General features: G+C 33.3%; 1 protein-coding gene across 1 annotated transcript; it reads right to left on the bottom strand.

Annotated features, from left to right (window-relative positions):
* Nucleotides 1-353: 353 nt before the first annotated feature.
* On the bottom strand, nt 354-20,046 carry LOC100376218 (diacylglycerol O-acyltransferase 1-like). The gene is made up of 17 exons (XM_002736114.4): nt 19,614-20,046; nt 18,139-18,226; nt 16,994-17,034; nt 14,597-14,691; nt 13,972-14,024; nt 12,121-12,223; nt 11,829-11,975; nt 10,901-10,972; nt 10,403-10,506; nt 9,856-9,894; nt 6,654-6,695; nt 6,105-6,149; nt 5,410-5,522; nt 5,225-5,290; nt 4,202-4,289; nt 2,781-2,843; nt 354-2,361 (listed from the first exon to the last, which is right to left on the bottom strand). The coding sequence occupies exons 1-17, from the start codon at nt 19,742-19,744 to the stop codon at nt 2,194-2,196; spliced, it is 1,458 nt and encodes a 485-aa protein (XP_002736160.1). The 5' UTR covers nt 19,745-20,046; the 3' UTR covers nt 354-2,193.
* Between the last annotated feature and the right edge of the window lie 211 nt (nt 20,047-20,257).

Genomic DNA, 20,257 nt, shown 5'->3' with positions numbered 1-20,257 from the left:
AAAGTATCACTTTGGTGGCCATGTTTTGAGTATGTGCATTTGGTAGCAAAGGAATTCAGCGATTCATATTCTTAGCAGAGTTTAAAAGAGTCGGAATATGATCCACACATGACCCTATCTCAATCTGATTCAACAATAACAATATAACACGCCTTTTACCTGCATGTCACAATGAGAAATAAGGATAGAACCCAATCACCATCAAGTTGGGTGATGTTTTTAATTTTTAATGACCAGCCAAATTGATATTTGGGATAGTTATAAAATTATGATACACTTATCAGTATACAACAAATTCAACTCCTGGTTTATGTGCGTTTCTAATAAAAAAAAATTCTGGAATTACAAATGACTTGTGTGTGTAAAGAATTTATTGGAAGACAGCAAATCAAATCAGATTCCCATTGTACAGAATCTCGAAAAATACTAATAGTTAAGTTTTACTGTGAATTTTCTTCTAGACAAATAACTCATGAAATTAAGTACATTCTGGTAAGCTTTTGTATATATTCTTTTAACAAGAAATTCCTGTTAAAGTGAGGGAGTCGTCACCTGCACATGCAGCAATTAATGGCCATAGAGTGTCGTTTACAAACATGAGCCTTCGAATTTTTAAGCATCTATCCATGAGCCTTTGCATCTTTCAGCGTGCATTGTTATCATCGCTTGGGACTGAATTCCTGCACATGCGCAAGTGATAACCCCCTCCACTTCAGCTATATACCATCACCTGCACAATCCAAACTATGGACATAGTTTAGTAGTCTACCACAATTTATCTGTATCTGGAATCTGTATCGATAATAAATGACTAGAGACTGGTCAATATAGTTTTAGCCACAGTGACTAATACTAATGTTTTTATTTGCTAATTGTGTTGTTTTTGCTCTGTTATCAGCAAGTGGTTATGTAAATGACCTCATGGTTAAATAATTCAAATTTCAATAATGATTCAGCATACAATCAATAAAATGTTTGGTTCATGTTCATAGTATTTAATATATCTGAGCATTTGGAGACAAAAATAACAAAATTTATAGTAGCCAAAACCTAAAATAAACACCATTGGCAAAGTGTTAGTAGAAGCAAAGTATCAAATAAAAAAAAATTGCTTAGCACTCTCAGACACAAACAAATGAAAATTTCTGCTTACAACTAAAATTTTTCAAACTGTATGATTTTTTGAACGACTTATCAGTTAGCTCAAAAGTTAAATTAATAGAATAAACAGCCAATGAATTAAAGTACTGGCAAATCTATTTCTGCACAGGTATGTCTAACGCATGCTTTTTGGTTTATTTAGTGTACTTTTTTGAACTCGGCATCCCTCAAAAACTAATATTACATGTAATAATAATGTAAATAATCGAGTTTTCATGTTTTCCTCATAAAGCCATGTTGGCTGTTCCCTATCTGGAATTCCTCCCTATTTTGATGAAGCATACACATGACACCAACAGAATATTTGTTGTTGTACTTAACAAAGGAGCTCGGCACTAAACACAAAGGTAAGTTTACTGACTTAAAGTAGGATTTAGATTGTGTTATAATTCTCCTTGGAAGAGTTCTAAGCAGATATTTTCATATGCTTGCCAATCATTTCATAGAAATACCTAGTCATTGCACATTTTTTTTTTTTGTTATCTGACCACACATTTATTTGGTTTTACAACTTTGTTCCAAATACAAATGATGACATCATGTTCAAAAAATACTTTATCATAATTTACATAAATGTTGTGATAAACTATTACAGTTGTAATACCAATTTTCCATTATATATATTCTTTAATAAAAGTTATAAACTCTAACTTCTATAAAACTATTATAACCCAGTAAACATAAAGTAGACATTTTCCCCCACAAAAAATACTTATTATGCTACAAAATTCAGTCCAATAACAATTTCTATTTTTTAAACACAGTAGAAAGATTGTTTACTGACAGCGCCCTCTATAGACACAAATTATTCGTCTGTAGAGGGCGCTGTACGCCTAGTAGCACATGATTGAATTTTTTTCAACAAAGTATATTGGAAACAGGATTAGAAGGAAGCAAAAATTCAGAAATAATCAGCATTTCAATGGAGCCATAATTGGATCATCGTCTTCATTCTTCTTTTTGATGCACTCCATTCAGAAATCCCATTCGTATGAAATCTTAGTGTTTTGTTCATTGCATAAAGAAGACAAATCAGACCACTGTGGAGTTACTTTGTTGCAAGGCATTCTGTACAACATAATCATGGACGTACATCATTATAGCCACGGGTTGACCAGCAATTACTGACATCCACACCATCATGTTACTGTAGACAGGCGAAATCTTATGAACTCTGTTCACAACAAGAGCCAATGGTACCTGAGGAGAAAGCAGGATGAAGCAATGATAAACCAGCACACTCTTGAATGAAGTATGTTCATAGAAAATTCGATAAAAATAGGACTTACGAAAACAATGGACAACAGGAAAATTGACACAAATAGGTGATTTTCCGTTCATTGTGAGGTCTTATGTAATGCGTGAACGACATGGATTGAACGTACTCCACAAGAAGTATAAATAATAAAGGTGTCACGAGAATGCAGCAAAAAATAAAGGTTGATTATGGTAAAGACGATAGCTTGGATCTCCAATACGCATCAGTACTGCTTTCACACATGTACTTCATGTACCCTCATATTATTCACTGTTTAGCTGTATAAACTTCTACACAGTTATGGATATTACAATTGAACAGATTTTAGAAGTCAATGTATAACAAGTGTGATTACACTCACCTGTGTCATCATACCCATGAAAGCCCACAAGCGGAACATCTGCAGCGGTATACTCACGAGATACTGCGAAACAAAGACAATTTTATTAGATATATAATGGACTGGTGGTATAATCATCTCCTGTATTGTCACAACAGGTAAGATAATAAGCATTAAACACGACCCCTAAAGGTCACATATCCTGATATCTTTGTATGACCCCTAAAGGTCACACATCCTGGTACCTATGTATGATTCTAAAGATCACACATCTCTGTACCTGCTGAGGGTATTCTTGCACTATAATAGCATCAGATTATAATTCTATCATTGCCATAGTGAACTTTTTTAGAACTTAAATGACAAATGTTTGCATTTCGAGAGGAATTAATTGAGAATATCACATTGTGAATCTGTATCACTGGGAAGAATGTTCGGTCTTCAGAAGGTCATATATACAAATGGACTTATAACAGACAGCTGCATGTGTACATTATACATGTACGTTGTGGTTATAAGAACCATAGCACACTATGATCAGTATCCACAAATCATCCCCATTGTGTATCAATGTTTAAAAGTCAGTTGTATATGGATATGGACACAAAGAACATCAGTAAAATTGAATGTGATAATGTGAATAAAATAAAATAAATGAATTGTTTTTGGTCAGCTACTTTTCAAAAAACGTCAAAAAGCACATCATCACACCAATATTTGGAATATCCCTGGATCAGTCTAATAATTTGGGTGAGAATATATTAATTACAATACTTTAATTAATCACATCAAGTAGTAATGTTATTTCACAAAATAGACCCCCTCCAATTTGGTTATATACAGTCCTAAAATTTACGAAGAAGTTGTAGAAAAACACCTGAATTTGTCACATCAAAATGTTTGATGGTATATAATTATTCAAAGAAATACATTGGCATGTGACAACTTTCTTTAAACTAGTCATTGTTAATTTTTGTTTACTTTTATTGATTTTAGAAACAAAAATAATATTGCTGTAGATTTTTATCTACGACACATACAACTACTTGTATGTACATATTCCAATGTTTATACTTATGTATTGCCATATTCTGCAACCAATCACAATCCTGCTAACAGCACATTGCTGTGAAGCTTACCACCTGTTGACTGCAGGAGATAAATTATTTTCAACATGAAGTAAAAATATTTCACACTTTTCATGCAGTGGAATATTTGAATACGTTGCAATATCATGTTCACCAAAGAACGTACACAGTGGTTTGATTATCCAGTTATCTATAACTAACGTCTGAGTATTTTTCAGCATGGAAATAGCTAACGGTGCACAAATAATTTTTCTCTCACTTTCGCATTTGGCTAAGTTTCATAAGTATTGTAAATTATCTAATATCAGTGTTTGTGTGGGCAGGGATGAAGTCAGAAAAAGTTTTGAGACTCACCTCATGGAAGAATGCTGACAACATAAATACAGCAACTTGACCTTGCATTCTCGTGTAACCTCTCGTCAACATTGGTTTGTACAAATGTCTGAAGAAAAAAAAATCACAAGTTAGAATGACAAAACCGAATAAGTCACTGTGACAGAGACATTATATTCCAAGAGCACCACCCCCAACCCAAACAACTGTTTAAAAGGGAACTTTCCAAGCCCAGGGATTGCACCAAAGAATCATGGGACACTATTGTTTATGTTATTTACAAAGTTAATCCATCTTTTGTTATCCATTGTAATTTTAATCAGGAAAATAAATTTGTTGTGAGATTAGGCTTAACTGGAAGTGTCCCTTTAAAGAGTCAACATATACCATGTAATCATGTCTAAATACAGATGTGTCATGTTTGGAGATTTGGAAACCGAATTATATTAGCCAATCCAGTGAGCACATTATCTGCGAAACTGTTCAGATAACTTAATGTCCTTCCAAACAATTGAGAATGATAATGATTTTTCGTTAATTTTGAACCGAATGTACATAATTTCTCATTGACTACTTGGTTCATCAACAATATTGAAAAAATTATTCTGTTTATTTGTGAAATGTTACAAAAGTGAACTTTTGCTCAAAGGGTTAAATTAAATGGGGTCAACAGTGACATGAGTTTAGTTTACAAATACAGAGAATTGGAAAGTATGTAGCATTATATTAATGAAGCTTTGCATCCATAGATGTTGATTCTATTTCGAAATACTAGTAGCACACACTTAATTTTCATTACTAAGAACATCATTAGCATACAAATAACTTTCTGGAAAATTTGATCATGGCAGTAGAGCTGAACTTGAGATACCTGCACAGAACACTGATGTTTGTCTCTCGTGTAAACAAAAGGGGAACATTAAGAAGACAACTGTTGTCATTGTGTTGCCCATATTCATTTTAGGAGAACACATGGCTGGATCTCTGACTGTACAACGAATGATTCTGAATTATGATGATATTAATGCAAGTAAATTTACTCACCGACTTCCCCATTTGTGTACTGGTATATTCCAATTCTGCCAAAAATACCCAAGTGTTTCCGAATTCCTGTGAAGTATATAAAATTTACAGATGGCAGTCATTGTCCATTAGGGAAAGCAGTTTCTAAGATGATAATGTTATGTTCAAAGAGAAATAATAGTTCTCAGGTTCATACACACACTTACCACCAATCTCTATAAAATTCTCTGTCCCCAAACCTCAACACTTCCGCCAGGACATTTAAACAGGAGTGGAAAAACCAGTAAAACCATATCAACCAAATAAAATGATTTGGGATCTACAAAACAAAGAAATGAACATTTTATAATTAAATACTGGTAACTAACTGACATTTTAGTACAGATATGATATATGATATACGAATACGATATACGAGATATGATATATGTGCAGTGTGGTACGAATTAAGATATGATATATGTGTGACTATTTCTGTTTATTCATTGTAAAAGTGTTGCGAAAATCAATGACTACACAACTAATTTCACAATTTTATTTTCCCCAAAGAGACAAAATATTTCACTCAATCACCTAAAATTGTCATTTGCAAACTTTTTCAAGCGGTTGCTCGGCAAATCATCACCCCTTATAACACACAATTTTTGGAGCTGAGTACTAAGTCTGACAAGTACCGGTATGTTAATTTCATTAGAGACAAATTTCTGTGAATTTCATGATTGAGTGAAATATTGTCGAATTTTGTAGTTTTCATTGGGGAACTAAAAACAAGAAGTCACAGAGCGACTTTTGCAAACTTTCTTCTCAAGATTAAAAGTAAATCATCAAACCACAAGTAAACGCAGTGAAAATCACATCCGCTCATATACAGACATTATTTTTATAATACGGTATTGCTTACTGCTAATTTCATTGTTCTTTCTAAAATTCTTGATAAATCCATTTCCTGCAGAAGAACGAAGCACATCAGAACAAATATTAGACCAACAATCCATACACTGTATGATTATTGTATGTAAGATTTAGGTAACAAGACTGGGCATAAATACGATGAAATAAATTTTAATGTTCAATAGCGGTTGAAAAAAAACAACCTATTGGGGTACTGGTATGTTATAATTGTTTTTTTAGTATAGGGAAAACAATTGGGTATATCCAGTTTTCTAGAATGGCTGTACTCCACTTAGGACAAGAAAATTAATTTCTGTTTCTTGTATGTAATTCTGACACCTTTTCTGCATACAGTCAAAAGTTACTGTTTTATTTTCAACAACCTTTGAGTCTACCTTGTGAGATTCAGGTGAGTATGTAATTTTAAAGAGATATTCAACATAAGTTGCGAAGCCTTTATCTGGCATTCTTTTTTCACTACAATATTAGTACCAGTATATACATTACGGCATGATTTCACTTTTCTCTAACATTTTAAACACCATATAGATATACTTACACTGAACGGCTTCATAGAGTTTTGTACTGTGGGCACTATCCACTGCAAAAATAAAACCATCATAATTTGAAACAATATGATATTAAATCTGACATTCCTACATCAACAGCAGACAACCCCCTGTGACAAGACCTGATTGCCACGATCACCACGGGGAGTGCAGACTGATAGCATCACGCACAACGGTATGATAGTATGTATGTCATTTACTTGTCGTTATGGCGGTAAGTCACATTCTGATTAGTGCTCTCTCGTGTCACAGCGCTACTGGAAGTGCAGACCACCCAATGCAACATGATAAAAATGAACATGCTCAGAATCCATGCACAACAGAAAAATCCATTATTCTTTCGCATCACATCGCATACAACCCTCTACAATGTGAAAGTTGCATCGTGTCATGTCAGAGAGGGTAGTCTACTGCAGGATTTACATAAACTCTCCTTTCCTGAGCCCCTTGGTCATCAAGTTTGCAAAAAGTGAAGCTTCTGGAATTTACTGGAATGTTTATGTTGTCTGCCATGTTGACTATAGTGTGTTGTAAGAGTACAGTTATATTTGTTTTACTGCTATATATATATACCTCACTGTCCCTTATAAAATAATTAACATAAATTTGCATTAGAGATTTCAGAAATATAGGTTTGTTTTGGTGATCATCTCACAAGAGCATGACATATCACTTGCCATTCCTCAACTCATAAAAGGTTGGTTTAATTTAAGTACAAGCTAATTGATACCAGCGATATTGTTGGCGATCCGCTCCGCTCCGCTAGGATTGCCCTTATAATCACTTTTGTCGTTTTGTGTGTGTGTGTGTCTGTGTGTGTACATTTCCAGTGTTCCAGTGTTCACGTATTATTTCTTCTGTGACTTTTTTGGCTTGGCCGATTTCGTTCAAACTTGGCAGGTAGGTCACACCTTCACCCTAGTTATTAGGAAAAATCTGCAAAATATTTTGGCCCACCGTTGCCATAGCAACAGCCAAAAAACTGATTTTTGGATAGCTTCGCGCCAAATGTATCTCCTCCTACAAATTTGGGATAAAACACTTCAAACATAGCTCATTCTACTCAGCTTGAGTGTGGGCACAAAGTTACCATTTGAATTTTTGATATCTGTTTTCATTACCGAGAAATTTGACCCTAAAGTTGGGGTAACTTTTCACCAGCAAGGGCTTTTAACTCTGTGATTGTTTCCGCTCGGCCGGTTTTGTTCATACTTCACAGGTAGGTCGTTCCGTCACTAATTGGAAAACAATCCTGGCCCACCATTGCCATTGCAACATCCAAAAACTGATTTTTGAATACTTTCGCCCCAAATGTATTACCTCCTACCAGTTTTATCGGTGTCGCTGAGTGTATATGATAAAGGGAAGTTGTGCAACCAAATTTGCCAAGTTCGCAGTTTTTCGCCAATAAAAAAATAACTAAGGCAACAACTCACGGTTTTTCAGCATTTTTGTAATAAAGACATTATTCTCCATCAATAATCCGCCCAAAACAGGAACATTTCTACTAATTCTTGTGTTTTTTCGACGTTTTTCAAAAAACCTGCGATTAGGCTGTGAAAGTAGAACATTCCGGAGGGGGCGAAATGGAAGAGCCATATTTAACGCGTAAAAATAGAACGCGTATTTTGACCTCTATGCGGTCGTCGCCAAAGAGCCCCGCGTCCATCGCCTGGCAATGCTCTAAAATTGACTAAAATTTGGGCAGTACTGTCAGTCACGAAAATTGATGAATAAATTAATACACATAAAATATGAATCACGGGCTAATTCAATGGTCACCGAACACTCCACTGTGGCAGGATAGTAGCGTACTGTATATTTGACCCAGATTTGACAAGCGTGGTACAGTTTTTTGCGCGTGTCCGTAATAACGCGCACAAAGAATTGTGGGGCAGAGTCCTTTATTTGCTGGCATTCTTGATTTTTGACTGCAGTTCTTTTTTATATTTTAGAGTAAATGCTTTTGATATGCTCTTAGGTTGCTTAATATCCGTCTGAAATTCTGGGCTGTGGTCATATTTTTCGATTAGGAGTCGTATATTTAAATTACTCACTGTGACTAATGTTTTGCATTATGAAGTATATTATTATGAAGGTCAACACACTGTACTCTAGGTAAATATTTACCATCTCGTTATTTCATTATTTCGGTTTCCAGCATTTACAGGAAACGCTTCATTCTAGAAAATGCTATCGCAAAACGGTTGGAAATAATAAATGTAACAGCAGAATACGTCCTAGCACAGTCACTCGACTAGGAGAGTGATTGTGGTCCTAGTAATAAACTAAGTGACTTCCAAAAACTGAATGGTGTTTGCGAACTTCGTATTAGTTATAAACCGACGTTAGCTTCACGTTTATGTCACACCATGGAAACAGCCAAAAACTTGGTGCTTGTTTTTGAGCGGAGCGGATCGCCAACCAGCCTACCGGCTTGTTTTAATACCACTGAAATAGAATTACTGGTTACCATCTAACTACTTGTCACAGTACTGTGTTCAACCATACTTGATAATCGTAATATTTTTTTTTTATATATATATTCGGTGTCTCTCCATTAAAATATTGTTTTCCTATGTATACATTTTGAAAATTAATTCCTGTGAAAATGACATAATCCAGGAGAGCATTCATGAATGTTAAGCCACACCCAAAGATAGATTTTCTATGGATTGTAAAATATTCCCAATGCACTTTTTGAAGGGTGGTACATTTTGCACTAACCAGTCATTGGTGGCACTGTTGCGAGATACTGAAATAAAGTTTGGGTTTATACACACCAGATAACTCAAGTTTTTCGATAGCATGATGTTCCCTATCTGGATTAACCCTTCTCCACCCAAAATGCATGCAAATATATTGGTATTCTGTGAAATTGCCGCTGAATTATAACATCATTTTGGTCCATACGAATAGTTTCAGATATATTGCTTTTACTTTTTGACCAAAAGGTTTTTCAATTCTTATCAACATTGTATATGAGGAGAGAGCAGACTGTACACACCAAAAGTTGACAACGACGCTCAAAGGGTTAATTCTCCATCTTTTTCACAAGAATCATCCCTGGCCCTATTTAACATAAAGTAATTTAAAAACATTGTTCCTTCTGTAAAAATGAATTAAAATAATCCTTAGTCTACCCAAGCCATTAACACATATACCAATACTACCGTATATTAAAATTCCTACCTGTTGAATCAAGCCAAGTACAATTTGTATTAGAAAAACCTGCAATAAAAACAATGAAATACATCAAACAAAATTCTCTGGCATATTTTAATATATACAGAAACACATTCAGCAAAACACTCAGCAACTTAGCTGACAATTTTGCTGTTATGGTGTCCAAAACAATGTGGCACAGACAGTAAAATTGTTTCTAAAGTTACATGTTTAAATCAGAGGTACACAAAAATGCCATACAGGAGCTTTCAAGCAGAGGTTAGAGGTTCTCGATAAATTAATTAAAATATTTGTATTGTAACAAATCAGTAAACATATTTTTGAATTTTATTAGTTAGAACACTGAATCAGTATGAATAAGCAGTGAAGTCTATATGTGTTTATTCAATGAATATATCGAATTATGTAACAAAGCAAGTTTGTTTCAATAAAATAAAATTCAGCTTGATTGTAATCTGCACATGTTTGAAAAACATTTGACGTATACATAAACATTTATACAAAAAATTGAATATGCAATTCATTGAAAGTGTTGTGCATGTATGTTTCTTACCATTTCTACAATTCTACGGATTAGAAATCTTTTTCTTATTCTTTCTGATCTGGGAAAATTCAGTTCATAACAGAGTGTGGGAGCCAACAGAAAATAGTAAAGATCTAAAAAGTATATAAAAAAAAGTGTCAAAAAATACGCTAGTGTTACACATTTTTAACTAGAACATGATTGTAAAAAAAAAAACAGTCCTTGCTTTTATTTGTAGCCTTGATAAGTTTTATTAAAAACATCTAAAATACCACAGTTTCAGATATTTCCAACTAAACCTTGGCACAAGACAGTTTGCCATTACCGGTAATTCTATTGCGGCATTATTACCTTGTCAGTTTTACTGCACACTAAAATAATTCATTGAGTCCATGTGAATCTATCATAGAAATTAATATTAAGTCAATCTTATTTGGAAATGGTCGATGAAAAAGCTAAAATAATACTAATTAATTGAACATTCAATAGAGTTTGTACATAACCATGAAACACACATGACTTCCTTACCTTTGAGATTCAAATTATCTGGATACTGTACCAAGTGTGTTGACAGTTTACCATTAGGAATTGTATAATGACCTGTAAATGCAACAATATAAAAACTGTAAACATCTCACTTTACATTCACCTAATATCAGAAACTCATCAGTGAGTTTTGCCACTAGAAATATTCATTATTTGAAAATATAAGAAGGTGTTTAAGAAGGAGATCTCACAAAAGTCGCTGTGACTTGCTCTGATGATTTCAGTGAAATGTTTGCAGCTGCAAAATTGATTTAAGAACGTTCATAATAAGGAATTTTCTTGAAAGCCACTCTGGCCACATGTCTTAATGACCCCAGTGTCCTTGATACTGCAAGCTTGATTCTTCTTCTTACTAATCTGATGCACATCTTGCAACGTAGACCAGGAGTTTGTTTTATAGAGCATGGAAGGTTTACTGGTATGTGAAAACAACAACTTTCCTTTGACATGTTTTACGGCTAGATTAAATTATTTCTTTACTAAATAATAATCAACGAAACTTAGAGAAGTGTACAAATACAATTACCCTGAAATTGTGTAATTGACAATCTGTTTATGTCACTAGTCTCTTGATCAGAGTACATTCTACACATGATTCACCATGACCAAAGACATATCGTATTATATATTAGATTTTTTATGAGGGGTTAATTTCTGCAATTTCAAAGTAAAAGAGTTTAAGTTCCGCATACAAGCATGAGTGTAAAAAGTAGTGTAACATATTACACAGGTCTGTGCTAAGATAGCACGTACTGTGATGACAACACTACAATGAACATCACTGCTATGATATTATTAGTGATTTTCCCCCAACCTGAGAAAATTAAACTCTCACAAAGTTAAAGCGGTTTTATATAATACAGTATAGCAGGAAATGTGTTTACAGAAAGCAGAGTAACAAACAACATACTTTCAGATTTGATTCTTGATCTTCTGTGTCTTTTACGGCTGTGTTTCTCTTTTTCCAGCATCTGTCGGCACCATCTATTCACCAATACGTAGGAAATCAACTTTAAAAATGTTACTGTGTATATGGATAAGGCAAAAAAGGCACCAACTGTGGAAGAAAACAGACAGTGTGATTAAAGACTAAGTTAGGGGGTTAGGATGGGACAATGAACCCATATACAGAGTAGCTCATTTTGCTTATTCAACAGTATGAAATAAACTGAGAATATTAACAAAATATTTCCTTTAAATACCTGGATTTGGTCTGTAAGTTAAAATAATAGCCGGTGCGAATAACAATATTAGTGCTATATTGATACCATTCAGAACTTTTCCTACAGATTCAGATATACTTTTCTGTAAAAATAAAAAGCAATAATGTAAGACAGGAAATAACATCTCAATGCTAAATTAGGCATTAAAATTCATAATAAATAAATTCATGTTGAAAACAAACAGCACTTTAGAAAAAGACTTTGACAGTGTGATTTTTACCCAAAACAAAAAGCGATTGAAGAATATCCATATTTCTTGATTGAGCAAATGCAAACTGTTTGGTTTACACAGGTCTTATAGTGAAGCCTGTTTACACTAAACATTAAATTGTTTGGTTTACAGAGGTGTCAGTTTATAGAGGTTTTACAGCAAGACCTTTCTAAATTGAACATCAATGAGATTGAGAAAAAATTGTTTGATTTACAGAAATGTAAATCAATAACAGGCTTTGTATACAATTGTTCTAACAGAGAAGAAACTATGTTCACTGCCAGTGAAACAAGCAGCCTCTCGGCTGAGATAGCTCCGCTGTTTGCAATGCACATTTCAATTATAGAACAGAAGATATCATTAGAAAATGAACAATATGCATAGTATCAATGCAATGGGACTTGCTGTTTTCAACAAAAATTCAAAAATATCTTTTTTCACCATAAATGATTGTGGTTGTTAACAAGAAGAAATATCACTTTTTACCAAAAATGACAAAAATATTCACCAAAATTACTGTAGATAATTAAAGATATCATTACAAAATAAACAAATCTGAGAGAGGTCCACATGTAGTACCTATATATGTAATAATATCAAAGCAATTGGACTTGTCATTTTTAACAAGAAGTCGAAAATATCACTTTTTACCAAAAATGACAAAAATATTCACCAAAATTAGAGAATTAAAGATATCATTACAAAATGAATAAATCAGAGAGAGGTCCACATGTAGTACCTATATATGTAATATCAAAGCAATTGGACTTGCGGTTTTTAACAAGAAGTCGAAAATATCACTTTTTACCAAAAATTACAAAAATATTCACCAAAATTAGAGAATTGACGATATCATTACAAAATGAACAAATTTGAGAGTGGTCCACATGTAGTACGTATATATGTAATATCAAAGCAATTGGACTTGCGGTTTTTAACAAGAAGTCGAAAATATCACTTTTTACCAAAAATGACAAAAATATTCACCAAAATTAGAGAACTAAAGATATCATTATAAAATGAACAAATCTGAGAGAGGTCCACATGTAGTACCTATATATGTAATATCAATGCAATTGGACTTGCGGTTTTTAACAAGAAGTCGAAAATATCACTTTTTACCAAAAATGACAAAAATATTCACCAAAATTAGAGAACTAAAGATATCATTACAAAATGAACAAATCTGAGAGAGATCCACATGTAGTACTTATATATGTAATATCAAAGCAATTGGACTTGCGTTTTTTAACAAGAAGTCGAAAATATCACTTTTTACCAAAAATGACAAAAATATTCACCAAAATTAGAGAATTGAAGATATGATCATGAAATGAACAAATCTGAGAGAGGTCTACCCAAGGTACATATATACACCAAGTATCAAAGCATTCAGGCTTGTAGTTTTCAAGAAGAAGTCGAAAAAGTAAAACATTGACACGGACGACGGACAATCACTCATATGATAAGCTCCGCTCGACAAAGTCAGTTTAGTTCAGTTTAGACAAATTTTACCATACCTGGAGTTTCTTAGGACGACATTAGTGATGATGGCAACAGAAACAAAGCCGCTGTAACGATGTACAACTCAATTAATTATGCACTTCAAGAAAACTTACCTTGGACAAAAGAGTTTCAAAAGAGAATGTTGCAAAAATAAACACATTGAGTGCTGTAAATAACAAGAATATAGAAAAAAAAACTTTACCAATTATAGATTTAATAGCAAATTAATTTAAAGGACTCCAACACGTGCACATAATTTACTTTGCTGTTATACTGGTAGTTTGTCTGGTCATTGGTTCTTACCTACATGTACATTACATACACTGTACATGATACCAATTGATGGCCATACATTTACTCATATTTCTAGTACCTTCACAATAAGAATTTAACAGTGTCAAGTTCAATATAAATCCAGTGCAATGTATACAATGCATTCACAGTAAATGTCATTGTTCGCTGTGCCACAATATGATGCCTTAAAAAAAGCTGCTAATACGACCCAAACATTTAAAACCATATGCCTCTATAATACACATAACTCTAGTATAGACACTGGCCATCTAAACATCCAAGCCTCCATCTATTAATCAAATTTGACAAGTGCAATGAAAAACTTTTAAGCTGCAGCAAATTGATTTGGATGTTGGAGAGCAAGTTTTATACTATAAAAGTCTAAGCCTTAGAACATGCTTGACTTGAGACATTACAAAAGCGCACAAATGAGTTGGTACTGACCGAGTATGACTGCAACATTTGGAAAACTGTAAGGCGCTCCGTGGAGGTCCAGAGAGAGACTGATCACTTGGAACGGGTCAATAAGAATACCATATCTGAAAATGACACACATAATAATTATCGAATTTGCTCTATTAGTAGCATATGTGATTACATGAATTAAAGATATTCTGAGGTATTTCTATGGGCAAAATAAGTCAATTTAATTATTTTGTATACAATAAATGGCATTTTTATTTTATTTTCGCATCTTGGAGATGGAATCCTAATAGAACAAACACGGTATTACTTTTAAGGGACCCTGTCATCTTCATTCAAAGGGATTTGATAACCAACAATCAACAGTTAAAAAAATAAAACAATTCATACATTAGCACATGTGTGTATTAATTCAAAATTAGTAATTTAAAATAATGAACATTGTTATATTTTTTTGTTCATGATTTCCAAAAGCAAAAACACACATATCTACTCCTCATTACATAGGCATACAAGACTGCCTGTACCAATGCTGAATAAGGGTAAATTACACCATAGTCCTTGAAACACACCTTGATTGTGAACAATACTAAACACTTATATGCCATGGCTTTATCATATATTCCTATGTAGTACAAATGTATGTATATTCATGCAAATTGCAGCCTTGGTGTTAAAAACATTGCAATTAAAAACACTCTATAATAGACCCATTCATAATACTCTGTTAAGTATACAGGCACATGTTTACATGTATTTAGTTGCAGGAAGGGTGCAACCATACTGGGATAGACTGTGACGCAACTAAAACATGATAGCAATTTCCTGAAAGTTGGTGATTTGTTTTGAACTATGAATTTGAATTTATGCACTTTACTTGTTTGCCACCAAAATAGGCATTATATTACTATTGGTACCATGGAAACAAGTATCCCATTTTTTTATTTGCTCTTCCAGTTGATGGAACCTGTAAAATATCAATAACAGTGTTTTTAAATTTTCCATTTTCCATCTTTAATAATCAAACTTGTGTTAGTGTTCATCTCTATATAAAAAACACCTGCCTATAGTGACCACTATTAGGGTGTCCCAAGGCATAATATATGTATTAGCAACCTGTGTATAAAGACCACTTGTCTATAAAAGATTATTTTAATTTACCTTATTTATTTGGTCACTATACACAGTTTTGATTGGGAAAAAAACGTCAAAAAATATAAATACCAGAAATGATATTTTTCTAGTAATGTTAAGTCACGTTAATCTGTCTTATGTATACCCAGATTGATACCGGGACATGAACAATACTTTTCTACATAATAATACAGTTGAAAATACCAGCATACCGTCTGCCTGTGAGCGGATGAAATTGCTGTTATAATCCTTAAATATAAACCTCAGATAATCCCTGAATATAAAGATATTGGGTCAATGTCTGGTCATTTTGGGAAATAACTAACTACCAATAGGTATTCATGGCTACTAGAATGCAAGTATTATTGTAAATTGTTAAAGCAAAAACATTTTTTTTAAATTGATGGGCCAATACATACCGTGTTCTTCATAGAAATAATTATGATGACATAAGTTGTGCCAACGAAAATTCAAAGATCTTTTAATCTTGCATTCACACCAACATTTTTACAAGAAACATAAACATGGCAGCCACTGACTTGCAGATAGCCGCCATTGATTCAGTAAACCATGTAATTCTATCTTTTGTGTACTTTTGAAACAAAAATGTCATAATTATATACATACATATAGTACATATAAACTTGTTGGACCCAAGCAGCATATTTCGAGTTTTATTAAAGTTACTGTACTGGTCAATATAAAAACCTAAACTGCTTGAAAAATAGACATGTATCACGAGCACCCACGTTGAAATAATATAAACATATCGGTAAATGCAGTTGAATGCTTCATTTCAGGTCAGTAAAACATTAACAACACCTAATGCAGATGGTCGCAAGAGGCCATATTTAAGCCCCTATTGAGTCGTGGTAACATGTTCACATATATATTTGTAAGCAGTGCAACTATTACATAATAGTTAGCCGGTGCTGATTGATGCCCCTACAAACAGGGCTTAAAATCTAAGTTAATTTAAGTTTGTTACACTGATTTAATATGTTCACATCTATTTTTTACTAGCATCCAGAGAAAGAATAGATATTAATAAAATGCAAGTAAAAATTCTAAATTTTGCTTCACCTTTTTCTGACAACTTTAAAATGCTATTATTCAGATATGAAAGTATGATAGACTATCATTAAACGTATCCAACCTGTTGAATCATTGACTCAAGGTTATAGGTCAAGGTTTGATTACGTACTGGTACTACCGGGTAATACAACAACATTTTTGTTTTAAAATTGGCTGGTCAGTGTGTGAAGAGTTTTGAAATGTACTTACTTGAGAAGATTTTCCAATACAAGCCGAATATTTGCCAATCCCTGTAAATAATAAAATACTACATTGTGACATATGACCGGAATTGTAATACTGATTATATGTTAACCTAATAGATAGCATTAATGGGTTTGTGAAGCAAAGCATAAAACTGTATTTATTATACAGATAATAACACACATTTTATTTAAATTTGAAAATTATAATCCAATGGACAAACGCTTTCTTTGTGCAAGTTAATTGAGAGAGGGCATAGACTTTTCATGTATTGTTTCCATAGAAATTTAAAAAAACAGTGTCTTTGCATGGAACAGCTTTGGCCAGTCATGCCATAGATCTGTCGAATGAATCATGAATGAAAACTGTCAACTTGCATCAATTTTGTTAACATGTGTTGCATGAACAAATACAATGATTCAACTGTTGAGTAACCAGACATTATACTCTTCTCAATATTCTATCCTTACAGTATGAAAAATCAAATCTCTATTTGGGTCAAATTATTACAATCATTACTGTAAACTGTTTGCATGATGCCGATCACTGGTAGCATAGTGGTTGTTGCATCATCAAGATGAATATGCATGAGGTCATTTGATTTGGAGTTACAAATCAGTAATAAAAGCTAAAATATCAACAGGTGTACTATTGAGTTATTGGAAACATTTTATTACGTATTTGTACAGGAAGTAAACTTTCCTGGGATTCATAACAAATCACTGCAAGGCCTCAACAAAGAAATGCACATGAGATTGTAAATGTTTATTCTAGTCTGCTGCTGTATATGTTGTCTGATTTTTTTGGTAAGATCTTGTAATCTCAGATTATAGCCTTGAACAGCAACAAAAATTGAGTAAAGTGTTAAATCATATATATTCAATTTAAATCCACTTTAAATCGTGAATATATACTACTTAGAAATACACATAATATGTTGGTCAATATTGACGATTTGTTGGATATTTCACCACAACTAGACTGTTCCAATTTGATTTAAATCATCATCAATGATCATGAAATTTTTAAAAATAGGCAGATATAATCCAATTTAATTTCATTTGGATTTCAATTGCCAATATCATAAGTTTTAATGGTAGCCTTCATCAGTAAAAAAAAAATTATGGAAAATAACATTAAATATTACTTACCAAAAGAATGACACACAAGTTCATAACTCCTCTGAAATTTGTCCATCCACTGTTAGAACTGAGCAGTGAATCCATGTGTTTGTGGCATCTGAAATCAAGCATAGCAACTTATCATTACAAATGAAAATGTAGTAGTTATGTAGTACTGTAGAATACTTTATTTTCGCTTGGAATTTATTTTCGCTATTTTCGCTGAAGGGATGATTCCGTGAAAATAACATCCAGTGAATATACTTTTTTTCCTATATTTCACATTAAACTCATGAAAAAATCAGTGAAAATAAATTCCAAGCAAAACGCCCAAAAAGCTATCGCTATTTTCGCTGAAGGGATGATTCCGTGAAAATAAAATCCAGTGAATATACTTTTTTTCCTATATTTCACATTAAACTCATGAAAAAATCAGCAAAAATTAATTCCAGCGAAAATAAAGTATTCCACAGTACTATATTCGCTCAAACACCTAAAATTGTATTTACTGTATACTGGATCATTAAAATATGACTTAGTATGGTATTTACATGCGTGGCAAAACACAGAGCTCGACCCCAAGTATATTTTAACCCACTGTTGAAAAACATATACATGTATGAATCAATTAACTTGGTCTTGACCCCGGTTAGTTTAATTTCTAACTCAAATCCTGAAGCCACGCAACCAAAAAGCGATAATGATAGCTATAACGGCCTGTTTAAATGATGTTGGAACCAACTTGAAATGTAGCAAAAATATATCAGAGACACAAGTGACACAATGTTCTGGTCCACCATTTTTTTTAAAACACTATTAGTGATGGTGTGAAAGCTGCATTAAATATAAACTTTTAGCCAACTAATAAGGAATATTTACAAAGTACATGAACCCTTCATTTCTTGTTAAAAATGCACCAATATTTATTAGACGCATAAAAAGGACCTTACAAAAAGAAATTTTAAAACTATAATCTAAAAAAAAGCCTATTCTAAAAATATAAAACAAATCAAAAAAATATATGAATAAACAATAAAGACAATTTGCAACCAATATGATGTGACACTGTATCTACTGTAATTAGTGGTGGGAATTAGTTGCTAAGCCAGTTAAGTTATAAAATTTCTATAGGTTTGTGAACTAATAGTTTGGTGAATATGACTGTCGGCAAAGTGTCTTTTTTATTTAATAAAATGTGTATTCCAACAAAATACTACTTAGAATTTTAAAAATTGTGTGATTTTGTAGTGTAGAAACATATAGACCCTCAAAAAATTGATGGTCTTACCGTCTATGGTAGAAATTAAACATCATGTGTAATCATATGGTCTATGGTGGAACCAAGTTTTAAAATTTGCATGAGGTCAAACATCAAATAAATTATGAAAACGAGTGCTATGGAGCTTTATGATAAAGTGTCAGTTAAAAAAACAAATATACAACAAATACACACAGTAAACTCAAACAACGCCACCACAGATGCTAAGTATCTGAATCTGACTTACGGTTTATCTGGCTGTAGAGCGCGTTCTTTTTCTTCGTCTCTGACCATCTCGTCAACAACGTTTGTCGACATGATGCGACGAAGTCCCTGACGCCCACGTCTTCGTAGTACTTCTGTCTCTCCGTCAGACATCGTTACGCTTTTTTTTTGCTGTCAAACCAGAAAATTAAAACCAAGAATCGTGTGAACAGTAACGAACACAGCACTGAGCAGTATGACTGAAATTCGCACAACTACCACACCGAGGTTGAACTCTTCAAAATTTGGTTAATCACCAGACGCCGTCGATTGCAGGTTACAGGTAGGTAAACACAGCGTGGGTCTGAAAGCAAGGCAGCGAGTCGCCCTGTGGTCGGCGAATGCCCGGTTAATGACCAGCCAACAATGACCCGCAAATACGTACATGTATACACAGAGGTCACCACACAGAAGATGGACGTGCAGTTAGCTTCAGATTCAGATTTCAGCGTCTGATTCAGTGAGTTTCTCCCAATTGACAGAGCAAAATATGAATTACTAGTACTTTGCCTCTCTGCCTGTCCTTGTGCATGGAATTAATTTCAAACATAAACAACATTCTCATTTTAATACTGACAGAAAAATAAAATTCAGTCTACAAAGTCTTTCAAACTCAAAGTGGTTTTA

Source organism: Saccoglossus kowalevskii, chromosome 6, assembly GCF_978046115.1.
Source record: "Saccoglossus kowalevskii chromosome 6, keSacKowa6.1, whole genome shotgun sequence".
Taxonomy (NCBI): domain Eukaryota; kingdom Metazoa; phylum Hemichordata; class Enteropneusta; family Harrimaniidae; genus Saccoglossus; species Saccoglossus kowalevskii.
This window is presented reverse-complemented; position numbering and strand designations above follow the sequence as displayed.